This window comes from Maniola hyperantus, chromosome 15, assembly GCF_902806685.2.
Source record: "Maniola hyperantus chromosome 15, iAphHyp1.2, whole genome shotgun sequence".
Classification (NCBI taxonomy): Eukaryota; Metazoa; Arthropoda; class Insecta; order Lepidoptera; family Nymphalidae; genus Maniola; species Maniola hyperantus.
In genome coordinates, this window is record NC_048550.1 from 12,606,939 (window position 1) to 12,622,735 (window position 15,797).

Genomic DNA, 15,797 nt, shown 5'->3' on the forward strand with positions numbered 1-15,797 from the left:
CGCGCACAAGGCTCGTACGACGACGACGTGTCTGCGCTAACACGGACGATATTCTTCCCATGGTGCGTCGGTGCGGGCTTGTCCGCGTCCGTCCGCAATATCACTCACCGTGGGAAGCCGGTATAATATTTTACTCAATAAAAGAAAATAATCAATTTATTTTCCAAAATTGTTTGTAATCGTATCTTATTGGGGGTCTAAAATAAAACAATATCCTTTATTAACAAAGTTTTATTTCGAACTTGAAAAGCATATACAAAATGTATTCAATAATAATCCTTAAACGCTATTAAAATTTCATACATTGATAACATTAAATATTAAAATTCATTTAATAAGCTTGACGTTAACGTATATTAATAGCTTAGGTACATACAAAAAGTATTTTTTTTTAAGTTTCTATAAATAGAGAATTATTATTTTGAATTTTTGCTATAAGTAGTAAGTAAATATAAAATTATAATTCATTTTTATAAACATAATAAATACAGTTTTTTTGGCATTTTTTGGCGTTTATATTATTTATTTATTATTTGATTAAATCTGACTAGAACAATATTTATTACATAATATACTAAGTGATACAAATATCTTTCTACAAGTCTAGTGCTAAAGCGACAGAGAGCTTTTAAAAATATTCAATTAGTAAGAAAGTCGAATAAAAAATAATAAAAAAAGATTGTAAACTTCGTGTTTATATTATTTGTATTTTATAAGATTGACAATATTTGAGATTAAAAACATTTTAAAACTCCTTTCTTAGACCCATGTATAGACCTTCAATATCATTGTGCAATAGTTATTGTATTTAATTGCTTGAATCATCATGCCCACGTACATAAATAAAACTCAGTCAATATAGTTGATAGGTATACAATTATTTGCGTCTATATTTCCGTATGAACGGAAATATAGGGAGCAATGTTGTACATAGATGGCACAATATCATACTCAATCTTTTAAAATTATTGCACAATTTATTGCGTAATCATTAAAAAGATTCCGAAATTACCCACAGTTTCTATCAATAAACCAATATGAATATTGCACAATGTTATTGTTGGCGTAGGTATAGCGTTATATTATAATGCCAAAAAAAAATACTTTTCACGCGCCATTTTAACTCTGCACGTACTATATTTCGATGGTGTAATAGGCTTTCTTAGTAACGAACAAAACGGTATATTTACGTTTCTGGTAAATTTTGTTTATTCCGGACGTTTTTGGCCCAGTGAATTAAAATTTGAACTCATTTTTAAACAAAACGGCTTATAACTGTGTTAAACTTGGGTCCAAAGTTTATATTATTTTGATCACTGAATACAAATATGAATTGATTTCCAAACACAATAGCCTAAAACTGTAAAAATTTAATCCGAAATTCGTGATTTCAGCTAAAACGGTACAATCGTACAATTATAGTAAAATTTAAAGAATTTTCATACAGTTTTTTGCTCCTGCTATGATTTTTTTTTCGTGCAATTAAGAGTCTATCAATACTTATAATATTTATAATAAATTCGTAAGTAATTATGAATTTCGAATGCTATTCAAACGATAAAATTTTCGCTATAACATGCATCGCAAAGTTGCAATTAGTTTGAAAAAATATGAATGCAATTTGCTAAATTGTTTGAATTTATTAATCAAACTATCAGTGACGCGATTCTATGAATAATGAATTTAGTATTCAAATTTATTTTTGCTTTTTATGCACAAATTTTAATGCGTAATTTTTTTTTAAATTCCAGTATTTTATTGTCTATAAAAATTTACAAAGCTGCATGGTGAAAATTAAAAACCTGTTTCTATAAGCCATTAAGGAGATATGGGACAGGAAATGAGTGTGAAAAATAGATAAATGAATACTTATCACAAATTGAACAAAAACAGATACCTACTCGTAATTCACTTGGCCTCCGCAATTTTTTAAAGTTTTTATTATTGAGATTCGTAATTAAAAAATAAATATTAAAAATTCGTAAGTAGACATTAGGTACACTTCGTTAGATTTTCGTAAAAAAATTTCAATGAGTATTTTTTTTTTTAAATATTTATCAAACTGTGGTACTCATAAGTCTTCGACTCCTTAGTTGTCCTAGTAGGTACCTACGTGGTAGTTTACTTTCATTTATATACAAAATCGTTTAATTAATGATATTAATTATTACTTAAAAATAATTATGCTTTACATTCGTTGAATTTAGGAAATCTGAAAGCAAAAATTTTAAATTAACAAATTGAAATTGTTACGTAATAATTAATTGCGTGGTTGTATTTAAAAATAAATTATAATTACATTCATTAAATTTTATCATCATCATGATCAACAAATCGCTGTCCCTAGTGTGACCACCTGTAGGGTAGGGGGTTCGATCCCGCCTCTCGGGCAAGTATCTCTAACTTTTACGATCTATGTAGATACATTTTAAGCAATTAAATATTATTTACTGTGACGGTGAAGGAAACATGCGTGGTTGAGAGTTCGCCATAATGTTCTCAAAGGTGTGAAGTCTGCCAAACTGCGAACAGCGTGGTGGACTCTGGCCTAAGCCCTTCTCATTCTAAAAGAAGACCTGTGCTCTGTAACGAGCCGGTGATGGCTTGGATAGATTAAAACAATATTTACCTCTAAAACACCTGCACCCTATGGTTCTCCCGATCGCACACAATGATGTTTCCACCAGACATGACAGCGATGCCCTCCAGACCCTTGAACTCTCCATCACCAGAACCCCAAGACCCGAAGGCTCTCAGGAAGGTCCCGTCTGGATGGAAGATCTGGATCCTGTTGTTACCAGAGTCAGCTACCACGATGTAGCCTTGGTCGTCTACTGCTACGCCCCTGGTGACAAATACAGAAAATAGATTAAAAGCTTTCTAAATTTTTTATAATTTTTTTAGTGTTTTACCTACACTTCAAGGAAATTACTAAATAATTTTAAATACATATCAAAAATTGCGTAACCGGCAGGTACAGGTATATGTTTTTTTATTTTATTTTTTAGTAAAAGCTTTCTATTAACCATTTACAAAGACAAAGAACTCATGTCTACTATCATGCGAAGGAAGCTCGCTTTCTTTGGACATTTACAAAGAGGAGCCCAATTCTCATTTCCAAGATTAGTTTTGGTAGGAAGAATTGAAGGCAAAAGGGCTCCAGGTCGCCAAAGAGGCAAATGGTTGGACGATATAAGGGGACAGGGCTTAGTTACCCAAAGTTAAAAGAGGCGGCTTAAAATAGAGAAGCTTTTCGCACGATGACCTCCAAACTTCGTTTCGAAGAAGGCACGCGATGATGATGATAAAAGCATAGTGGTATACAAAATAATTTCTGTGTGATGGTGTGATCCCTTTTTGTTGCATAGACTCCTCTAATTTAATACTGTGTCACCCTTACTTAAAATAAATTCCCAAATAAAAATTATATTAATTATATAATTTTTATATTTCTATATAAAAATTATTATATTACAAAGCAAAAAAAAAAACGGAAAATTAAGTGTAATATTACTTAATGAACTGTAAACAGCGGAAAAGTACCTAAAAGTTTGCAAAGTTTGCTTTGGACACTTGAAACTTAAAGTTGAAACTTATTTAAAAGTCAAGTTTTAACACCGTCCTCTGTTAATACCAAAGATCCAGATTTTCTTAGACACCTTTCTGGAAAAACTCCATTTTCTAAACAAAGGTATTTACTAGTTATTTGTTATGCGAGGCTGCAAAGTTGTTATTTTGTCGCGAGAGTTTGTATTGAATTCCGAGCTAGCGAAGGAATCTAAGGTATATATTATTAAAAAATAAAAATCCTGAGCGTAGCGAGGAAATCAAAGGCTCGAGCGCAAATAAATTTACAGCCGTGCGAAACACACAACTCTTCATCTCACTAAAGCGAGGAAATCGCTAGATGCTTGATACAAGAGGCGCCAGTACCATGGAGGTTTCAATAAGAAGTTTGTATATTAATAGGGCCCAAATCAGACCATGAAGGAGGTTCTAATTCAAGAAGATTCTATAAGTATATGAATAATAGTACATTATGGTATAAGTGTGTAATGTTGGTGATTACCGCTGAGGCGCCATTGAGACCCGAGCCATTAGTGAGGTCTTAAGATAGCCGAGGACGGTAATCATCAATACACACGTGTATATTTCATACGACGTTTTTCAACAAACTTGTGAAGAAAATAATACTAAATAATAATAATTTTCTTCATAATTACTACCTACTTTTATTATTTGTAGGTCTGGATATTAGTACCTATGGAAGTATGGATTACGTAAAGGACCTCAAAGGCTATTAATAGGGGGCCTTGTTAAAGAAACTCGAGGTTAGTTTACAATGGATTGAAGTCCTTGGCAAGTGTAAAGCTATTACGGTCCCTTGTGGTTCAAGTGAAAGCCTCATTGTACGAGCGACCGAGATTTGGTTTAAGCAAATACTTAACGAGTACTTAAGCTCTGCTATTGATTTTAATTAAACGGATTTTGTAGATTGAGCTGATGTTTAGTTTCAAGGCTAAATACGGTAAGTGACGTAAGTCTATCTTATTGAGAGTTACTTGAAATACTTATATTAATTTACTAGCTACCCTGGCGAACTTCGTTCCATTTAACAGTCGAATCGAATTTTTAAAAAGAGAGAGTGACATATGCTACTTTTTATCCCGGAAAATCAAAGAGTTCCCACAGGATTTTAAAAAACGTAATTCCACGCGAACGAAGTCGCGGGTATCAGCTAGTTGTAAATAAGTGAAAAAAAATTGTAAACAGAACATTTGAAAATAGGTACATAAATAATAAAAGTTTTTTTTTTTTTCCTTGTCATTATCTGCAATCAGTTGGGGGACTATAAGCAGATTTTTTGTGCTGAATTTGGTATTGAGAAACGAGGGAGCCATTGGACACTGCTCCCACGTCCATCAGATATCGAGCACATCAGCTCGTTTCAGTCTTTTTACTCTAGGGGCAGCTAGAAGTGAGTTAGCGAGTGGGTTTGGATGCTTGGCAAGGCGAACTTTGTGTTTTTTGGAGTACTTGTTTATTTCCTCGGAAACAGTTGGCATATCCAGGTAATAGTGCAATTCATCGTTGCGTCTAAACCAAAATGTTTAATGAAAATTTACGAAGTTGTAAGCTTGTTGTATCGAGTCGTTGCCCTGTAAAAACATGGTCACCCCAAGCAAGTGGCTGTGAGCGAATGGGACGGCTGGCGTCACTGTGGGACAAAACGGTGTGTAGCGTCTCAAAAATCCGTAACTTTTTTATTATTTGAAATAAACCGATGATTTTTTTTACATATAATCTTTAATATATAAGCTTTAATATTTTAACCTTTTCAAGGTAAATATTTTTTACTAAACATAATAAAAAAATATGAAGTAAAATAAATAAGCTTTTTTATGACATTTTGCGAATATAAATACGTATAATATTTAAAAGAAAATTAAATAAGAGTTTTTATGACATTTCGCAAATATATTGTACGAAATTTCAGCCATTTAAAAGATTTAGGCATTAATTTTTTTTCCCTTAAAAATTACAAATACTGAAACTGACAATTTGCTAACAATTTTATCATAATTAGATGCAGGATGGTTATAAAACGTTCTTAGTTACTTCAAAGAGCTCTTTTGAAATAGTTTCAAATTGTTTCTTTGACTGGATATCTTATAAGATTAGAAGTTTATGTATATAAGAGCATGGAAAACGTTTTCATTTGTCATTGACCTAAAGCACTTTCGTGCGTGGTTGGTTTTTTTTGTACTTACTTCTTGATTACTGGGCATCAGCAGCTGACTACAAGTATCAGATATGCAAAAATAAAGCAAAGTGCCTTATTATATTATTATTTTCTTCATGTACCTAGCTACTTATTAAAATTTTGTTAACTGAAGAGCTATGTTTTATCCACATAATAATAACTGAGCAGTTTTGTATATTCGCCAAACTTTTTTGGATCGGCAGGCCTACATAATGCCAAGGCCTGTAGAATTACATAGAACCTTTATTAAATCTTTGTCAACTCCTCTAATTTCTAAAATGCAATGATAATTCGTAAAAAATCGATGAGGTGTAAATTGATGATATTTTGTACAGTAGGTATGACCCGAAACTCAAGGAATTTTAGTAAATTAGCCCCTACAAGCGAACTGATAACAGTTTTGCACCCAAAAATCATTTTTTCATTGTAACTATTATAATTAAATCCATAATAATGAACCTGGTCAGCACTAATAACATTATTTATCAACCAACATAAAATTTCATCAAAAAGCAAATATTCAGGAATTTGATTATATTTTTACTTGGATTAAAATGAGAAAGGCTTGAAATAATCCAGTAAAATATATTTAAACTGAAAACTCTAATAAAACTCAAAAAGAAGTAAGATATTGATTTTTTTCAAAATTCATCATTTTTACCACTCGATGCATAAATGTGTTTTATTTGAAAGGGGGCAAATTCGGGCAAGATTTTTTTCTTGCCTTATATAATGGGGAAAATATTGAATTCAATGACATAAATATCTCCACATAGGGAAACGTAGGTAACTGTCAAAAGTCAATTTAAAGTTTTAAAAAGAGACATTTTTTGTTCTATAAAAATATTTTGTAACTCACTGTACAAGAATTTTAGAATTTTCGTTTTAATTTTTTTTTAAAGCAGGATGAATTACCTCTTCAACCATATACAACACATATACCTTTATTTTAAAACCAGCCCAGAATCGACATCGTGAATCTTGGTTCGCTACATTACGAAAATTACATAAATTCGACTCACCACTTCAAGTTCAAGTTTTGAATGTAAATAATGGATATTTGTATATAATTTTTACATTAACAAGTGCTTATAGTCTTCTATTAATGATATCTTTAAAAAAAACTAATGTAATCATAGTTATACAAAATGCATTTTTGAGACGATATTGTCGGTTTCGTCCCATAGTGCGTCGATCAGCTAGAATCAGCTGGTGCATGCGGTCATTCAACTAGGTGTCCAAATTTGCAGGATTTTTTGGTCAAATATAACACAATGTGAAATGATTGCAATCGATTTTGTTACTGATTCTAAACAAACTACTTTTGGGTTTTGATTATATTTTTTGTATTAAATGCCATTTTTAAACCATCGGTTGGTCGGTTACGCAATTAGTTATTAAGGGCGTTATACTAATCGACCATTATTACTTAGTCAAGTGTGACGGGCAAAGACTAGATTAGTGTTAAGACATTCGTAGTCGAGTATAGCACATACCCGTATGACGTCATCTTAATCGCCGCAAATTAGTCAAGCCTGCATCCAGGCTGGCGTTTAAAGCGTTTACCGTCAAGACAAATGACGTAGCTATACTGATGCAGTAAGCTTCCTGTTACACCCTAGACATAAACTAAGTGGCTTAATCAAAGTAAGTGTGCATCTATTTATAATTATGATCAAAGATCCCAGCGCCACCAGATACGTTAGTACTATTATATCTTCTGTGACGTTACTTATTTTCTGAGAAATAAAATGTGGGGACATTAAGTAGACCACCACATATAGACGCCTAATAGCCGAATACCCCTCGCTCGCCAAGCTTAGGCAGTTGTTTAGCATAAAAGTCGGCCCACGCCCGTTCGGTACCCTCATTGCGCACATTGTCTTGATTACGTGACTTTTGAGTCCACCAAACACAACAAAGCATTTTCCCCTGTCTCCCGCCAACATTTTATGATTTTGTTTTCATGCAAAACCTTGCGTACTCTTGAGGTTGAATTCTCTGTATACGTTTAACGTACGCTTCCTAGCTTGTGCAGATGGCCAACATACATGAAAAAAAACAGCAGTCAGACTTTTAGAAATGTGAGTTATGTTTTTACATGGGTAAAAACATATAACTCACAACCTAGGCAGCTGATACCTATGAATTGGTCAACTTCATTAGTATTTAAACTAACACTATAGGCACTTAAAAAAAAAATTAAGTTAGATCTGGCGAATCTGGGATCTTGCTCCAATAGTTAAAACTAACTCTCTTTAGGCGTAGTTTGTGATAAGGCATGGTCAATCAGTCAATGGTGGATCGCTCCTTTTGCATGGATATAATTATTAAAGATCTGAAGAGTGACATAGGCTACTTTTTATCCCGGAAAATCAAACAGTTCCCTTCTCACGGGATTTAAAAAAAACTTAATTCCACGCGGACGAAGTCAGCTCAGCATCAGCTAGTATTAGATATCTGACAGCTGGGGTGACGTGAAATTTGTTACAAGTATCATAATTGGGTATTTGACTACATCAAAAATAAATTATGTCTCAGTGATTATTATTAAATAGAGGGTCTTCCAAAATACGTAAAATCCACGTCCTTTGTTAGTTTTAAGTGTGATAACCATTTTAAATTATCGATTAAACAAAAAAAATATGTCACTATGATGTGACGTCACATTCCAGTATTTCATAGAATATCGCATACTAAGTGCGCGTTTCGATGTTTGATAAAAAGTTACTGACTTGACTAGTTGTCAAATACCGTATTGACTTGAACTTAGAATAGTATAGAATGTTTTTTTATTCATGTAAACTTTTTAAAAGTGCTTATGAATAGTCAGGTAGTTTTAATTTACCACTGGTTCGGAATGCCGTTCTACTGAGAAGAACCAGCAAGAAACTCGGCGGTTGCTCTTTTTAATTTTTCAATTTACAATGTTATTATACCGTACTATACAAGCCATTGCAGCCCCGTGCATTGCTGGAGCGAGTCAAATCCAAGCTTTTTTATCGTTTACATAGTCTGCGACTGTATAATATGCTTTTTTTAGGAGCATACTTTTAACACATTTTTTAAACTTGTGTAAAGGCAAGTCTAAAATTGCTTGTGGAATTTTATTATAAAACTAGCTTATCCTCGCGACTTCGTCCGCGTGGACTACAAAATTTCAAAACCCTATTTCACCCCCTTAGGAGTTGAATTTTCAAAAATCCTTTCTTAGCGGATGCCTACGTCATAATTGCTATCTGCATGCCAAATTTCAGCCCGATCCGTCCAGTAGTTTGAGCTGTGCGTTGATAGATCAGTCAGTCAGTCAGTCAGTCAGTCATTCAGTCAGTCAGTCAGTCAGTCAGTCACCTTTTCCTTTTATATATATAGATATTACACTCATTCCCACAAATGACTTTCCCACCTTCCAGAGGCGGAGCGTAGGAGTAGCTAGCTTATTTTTGTTTCTAGTTTGCCTATCATGGAGATCACTGATTTTTTTGTAACTGTGAATGTTACTGTGGTACTTACTATCTTTGCCAGCTCTTGTTCCTACTAACTATGTTTGGGAAAGGCCACAAAGGCCTACCATCGATCAAAGCCTTCAGCTTTTAAACAATAAACAAAAGGTAAAGGCCCTATACAAAAACTTCGAAGTTCGAACAATAAGTGGGTACTTAACACAAAGTCGAGTTGTTTTATGATAAGTTTCTTTGACAACTTTTCGCCGCTCTTCCACCTAGGTACTTATGAACGTAAGTTTGACAGTTTTTGAGTTTCTTCACTCGACCTTGAAACTTTGATGTTACCCTGCATTTACATATTCGCTTTCGCATTCGCATTCGTTTCTTCATTCACTTGTCGCAAATAGTCTCGCCACTGCACGGTTTCAAGATGAGCGTCCTGCTTGTTTTTTTGTTTTTTAGTTTTCCGTACCTCAAAAGGAAAAATTAACCCTTATAAGATCACTTTGTTGTAGGTCTGTCTGTCCGTCTGTATATCTGTCCGTCGTGTCTGTCAGGAAAGAAAAATAAATAAAAATCTGTTTTATAATGCACAGGTGAAGGTTTATGATACCCCACTTGATATAGTTATCATACTGCGAAAATTGAAAATTCTAATTTTTAGTTCATGACCATAATTTAATATTTTTTGTGTGATGTAACCACAAATTCACGGTTTTCAGATTTTTCCCCTAATGTCTGCTATAAGACCTACCTACCTACCAAATTTCATGATTCTAGGTCACCGGGAACCCTAGTAGGTTTCTTGACAGACCGACAGACAGACAGACAACAAAGTGATCCTATAAGGGTTCCGTTTTTCCTTTTGAGGTACGGAACCTTAAAAATCATACTAAAACTCGGTGCGTACTTTTTGCGAATGTGTAAATACACCTTTACGCTTATATTATGTTAAATGGAACACATGTCATTTCAATTTCAATTCATTGTTCTGGTATCTTCGACAGGTTCTCCCTCCGTCCCTTTCCATCATACGCCTGTCTGATTATTTCCTTGTTTTTGTCTCTTGACAGCTATTTTAACTTAGAGTGTACTTGACGTGCCTACACATTATGACTAAGGTCGACACACACTACCGCAGGCTTTTTATTGGTTGTTATAGTTTAGAAAATGCCTATCTTCTTTTGAAGCTACCAATATTTCAGGTGGCAGGTAAAACGAAAGCCGGATGGCATTTCGTATCCTAATACATTAGAAATGAAGAAGGAAGAAAATCGTGTAGGTGTAGTTTGCGACAGGTCGACATAGCAATCGGGGTGGGGACGGTGCGGGTGTGCGGGGAGTCCCCTACGCGGCTCACATCATACCCCGGTAGCCATGTCGACCTGTCGCAAACTATACGTGTCCGCAATGTTGATATCGTAAGGGCGTTTGTGCACTCAACCGTATTCGGTTCGTATCCGTGATTCTTCGAATTGGCCGTCATACAATTAATTCATAATTCGATTCGTATTTTTTGACGGATCCGTGAAATCATGGATGAGTGCACAAACGCCCTAAGGGTGTAGAGGGTGTAGGTACACAACGGCAGCTGTTACGATGCCCCAGGGTCCGATGAAAAAGTTTACCTTAAAGTTTAAACAACTCTTCAAAATACAATTGCCGAGATGACGAGAACAAAAGGGTACTAAATTACATGAAACTGAATGTTTCAGCAGGAGTAAAAAACTGAATAAATGATGTTGAAATTTTACTGTATATTTTGTACTGTTTAGATTAAAATTCCGAACAATGAGGTCGGATTTGTATTCCATATTAAATAAAAGAGCCAAAAAATATCATATTAAATAAAAAGTTTTTTCTTTTTTATAGACTAGCGCTTGGCTGCAATCAGACCTGCAAGTGATGATGCAGCCTAAGAAAGCGCTTGCCTAGAAGATGCCTATTCATTCTTGCCTTAAATGTATCCAATATTAAAATTGGAGGGGAAAACTGATGCCGGAAGGGATATTCCTAGCGGTTTGGATTAGAAACGAGGAAGCAAATCGCTTCGTACGTGTCCGTGAAATTTGAACTACGTACGGATGCAGACCTTGACGATGCCTTGCGGTACGATGGTAGAAAGAGCCTTAGATATACAAGATAGCTACAAGTTTTAGAGCCTCAATAGCTCAACGGGTACAGGAGTGGACTGAAAACCGAAAGGTCGACGGTTCAAACCCCGCCCGTTGCACTATTGTCGTACGTACTCCTAGCACAAGCTTACGCTTAGTTGGAGAGGAGATGGGAGTATTAGTCATTTAACATGGCTAATATTTTTTTTTTTTTTAAAAAGGTGAAAGAGGAAAGTTCTTGGGCACACTCTCCTAAATATATCCTGTAGAATACCGAAAGACAGGCAACTTTTTGCCGATTTTTTCCAAACTTTGATCGCAAACGTATAGTCCGCGACGAGTTGAGATGGCAATCGGGGTATGAGGTGGGGGGACGCCCCGCACACCCGCACGTCACCCGCGCTCGCCCGCATCGGGTTAGCGCGGTTGTGCGGGGTGTTCCCTCCCCGATCGCCACTTCGACCTGTCGCGTACTATATGCATTGACATATTTTGTTTACCAGCTCCTCATTTGACTTTTTCAACATACCTTGGGAATTTGAACTGCCCATCTTCGGAGCCTTCTTCTCCAAACGAGGACAGCACCCTCCCGTTCACGTCGAAGACCTGGATCCTGTGGTTGTTGGAGTCGGAGACCAGCACGCGATTGGTGCTGGACACGGCGATGTAGTGGGGATGCTCTAGCTGCCCAAGCTTGGAGCCGAAGCTGCCGAATTTACCCACAAAGGTGCCGTCGGATTGGAACACCTGAACAGAAAAATGTAATGGTGAATATAATATTGGGTACTAGCTGATGCCCGCGATTTCGTCCGCATGGAATTAGGTTTTTTAATAATCCCGTGGGAACTCTTTGATTTACCGGGGAAAAAAAAAAGAAGATTCCGACGAATTGAAAACCTCCTCATTTTTTGAAGTCGGTTAAAAAGTAGCCTATGTCACTCTCCAGGTCTCCATGCAAAAAATCACGTCAATCCGTTGCACCGTTGCGACGTGATTGAAGGACAAACCAACAAACAAACACACTTTCGCATTTACAATGAGGGTACTGATTATTTAGAACTTTTTGATTAAGTATAAACGAGAATTTAGATGTATTGAATAAATTCCAGAAATACGAATTGAGAAAAAAATATTACTATAAGGCGATTATCCAAAGAAATAAAAACATCACAATATACCTATTATTTTATAAATTGGATTAGGATTTCTATGAAAAAATAAACTTCGATCTAATTTTCTTTATTTTTTACTACAATATGCTTTAAATAATAGTTTTGAGTGAAGTGGTAATGGGCAGGGCACATAGTATGCAACACCTATAGACATTGTTTTTTATTTATTTATTTATTGAGATACAAGTTAGCCCTTGACTGCAATTCCACCTGGTGGTAACTAATGATGCAGTCTTAATATGAAAGCGTGATAACCTGGAATGGCAGTTTTTATTAAACCCATATCCCTTTGGTTTCTACACGGCATCGTACTGGAACGCTAAGCGGCTTTGCCGGTAGGGTGGTAGCTAGCCACGGCCGAAGCCTCTCACCACACAGACTAGGTGTCCCAAGGTGCTAGAATGGTGACCTCGCACCGGAAAGCGTAGATGGACAAATGACATAGCCGCGAGCCACTGGATAGCGGGCGGCGCAAGAACGTGGTGTGTGGAAGTCCCTCCAAGAGACCTATGTCCAGCAGTGGACGTCTATCGGTTGATGATCATGATGATGATGATACTGACCTGAACTCTATGGTTTTCCTTGTCACACACGTATATGAATCCGAGGGCGTCTGTGGTGATCCCCCAAGGGTAGTTGAACTTGCCGTCGCCAGTGCCTTGGCTGCCAAACGCTCTGAGGAACCGCCCGGCGGGATCAAATACCTGGGACAAAAGACAGGACCTGTTAATGAATAATTGAAGGATGTAGACAAAGATAGGAACTAGCCTATCCTATAACGTAGATAATTATATTTACCTACCTATATTGCAAATATATCCTAAAATAGACTAGTGAAGTGTATTGCCAGCCTTAGAACACTGCTTTGAGTAACAACTTTTTTCAGTTTTTTTTAGAATATAATAATATAATAAATAATAACTATTACTTTTAGGAACTAACACAAGTATTAAAATATGAAATAATCAAATTAAGGTATTTTAAAATAAATGTCTATGTATGCTAAATAAAATTTATGAAATCAACAATAAAAAGAGAACCTTAAGGTGACGCAGGACGCTCGACCGAAATTGGCAGCGCACGTGGGTAACATGTTTGCTTTTCACTTGACATTGTATGAGAAAGTTGAGAGGCACGATGATTTTCACCGAAATCAAGCGCGCGAAAAGGGTTTAGGTAAAGTATTTTTGAGAAAAAACAGCTGAATTTATGTTTGCAAAGTAAAGTTATTTCAACTAATGAATAAATAAACTACGTCTAATGATAAATTGTTTTAAAATTTTCATATCCCTAATCTTATTTATTTACGCCCAAAGTTGTCATTAATTTAGTGTTAAAATAGGAATCTTTTATGCCTCGTAACTTTTAAATTAATATTTTTTTCAATGCTTTATATATCAATAAACCTAGATAATGACGAGATAAATCGATATAATTCTTAGTTTTGTGCGTACAATATCGAATATTGTTGTAATTTCCCTCCTACGTTTGTATGAAGAAAGCACTGAACTGAGTCCCCTTAAGTAACAAATATTAATTTGCAACAGAATTGAACTGAATGATTCGGCCGAATTTTCGGTTCGGTACATTTTGGACCTAATATTCGGCCGAACATTCGTATTCGGTTGAACCTACATTCGGCACATCTCTAGTTTAAACGGTAATATAGAAAGGATCTGGTGCCTCAGCTCCACTTCACTCTGCAAGTGTGTGTTGCCCTTTCAACTTTCGTGACAGATAACAGGTAGGTAGTTGCTTGTTTATCTATTTAATAAATCAACTTGTAAACTAAGCCATCAATCGAGGGCTGTCAATTAATTTCAATTAGCGATCCGAATACAAAGTGCCGTTGGGAATAAATCCGAAACACGATCACTCTAGTTATTCTAGTGGGGTTTGGGAAATAATTGGCGGGCGTGATGAAACGGGCTTACATTTATATAGACTGTGCTATTGCCTAAAATACGTAGGCACATAAGGCTAGTGATACGAAAAAACAGACATAAGGGTAGTTTTGAGCAAAAAAGGCTCAGCAACGAGGGTTCCGTACTACAGTCGTAATTTTTTGACATTTGGCACGATATATTAAAAACTATTATGCATAAAAATAAATAATAATCTGTTTTAGAATGTACAGGTAAAGTCCTTTCATATGATACCCCACGTGGTATAGTAATCTCACTTTGAAAGTTGAAAATACTAATTATTTGTTCATGAACACATTTTAATTTTTTTTGTGATGTAACCACAAATTCAGGGTTATCAGATTTTTCCCCGAATATCTGCTATAAGCTGCTTACCTACCTGCCAAAGGAGATCGCCCGCCGATTTAAAAAATGTGTTATTTTTTTACGATTATGTTTTATTACGACTTTTTTTCACTCTATTATTGAAAATATCCACAATTACAGTTAGAATCGTAGACATGCATTTATTTTGAAGAAGTATTAATTAAATATAACCTCAATATCAGCAATATAAAAAATAAGATTTCTTTATAACCAGGGTGAATAAATAGAAATCGTTTGCAGAATATAAAGAGTTAATTATTTGTCTACAAAATCAAATTAAAACCATGGTGACATAACAATTATATTAGGGGGGGCCCAAAGCTCCTAAGAAAATGGGCAATCTCCTTTCATGATTCTAAGTCAACGGGAAGTACCCTGTAGGTTTCTTGACAGACAGAAACAACAAAGTGATCCTATAAGGGTTCCGTTTTTCCTGTTGAGGTACGGAACCCTAAAAACATGAATCAGTTCGTAACGTAAATCTGGCAAAATTATGTATGGCAATGTCAAATAACGACCTTATCTTGTCAAAACTAAATGTCAGATTAAAGCGCAGTTAAGTTAGCTTTAACTTGAAAGTTACCTACACTGAAGCCGGAGAAATTCGAATCTAATTATTCCCTAAGGCACTTTGTATTCGGTTTGCTAATTGAAATTAATTGACATTCCCGATTGATAGCGCTTGTTTACAAGTAGACTAATTAACCTGAATCGCGCTAACGAAGTTTTCTACGTGACACTATTTTGAGATACCGTGATATAACGGTTGGGTTAACTAAAATGTATAAATTCGGCTAAGAAAATCGATTTGCAAGAAATACCTAGTCGTAGTAGTTTTGTTAACATATTTTACTAATAGATGTACCAAATTATTGAATTGCGTAAAGTATATCCTTGGTTTGGATCCATTCTAGGCCTTGGACACTGTGTTAATCCCTATCTTGCTTGACATATTCTCCAACATGGCCGGTTAGGGGTATTTTTTTATATTGATTCAAAAGCTACCTAAA

The 15,797-nt window shown here is 35.3% G+C and overlaps 1 protein-coding gene across 7 annotated transcripts in view; it reads right to left on the reverse strand.

The window, feature by feature from the left end:
• Window positions 1–267: 267 nt before the first annotated feature.
• Window positions 268–15,797, reverse strand: part of tn (tripartite motif containing protein thin) — a 153,639-nt gene continuing 138,109 nt past the window's right edge. For 4 of the 7 annotated variants that reach the window (XM_069503599.1, XM_069503598.1, XM_069503597.1 and 1 more), the window contains exons 7-10: window positions 13,060–13,200; window positions 11,854–12,071; window positions 2,630–2,845; window positions 268–2,212 (exon numbers count right to left, since the gene is read on the reverse strand). In XM_069503599.1, the coding sequence (XP_069359700.1) occupies window positions 2,632–2,845; window positions 11,854–12,071; window positions 13,060–13,200 (573 nt within the window). In that variant the 3' untranslated portion in view covers window positions 268–2,212; window positions 2,630–2,631. The remainder of the gene's footprint in view (window positions 2,213–2,629; window positions 2,846–11,853; window positions 12,072–13,059; window positions 13,201–15,797) is intronic. The other 3 variants (XM_034976545.2, XM_069503601.1, XM_069503602.1) reach the window with 2 other exon arrangements.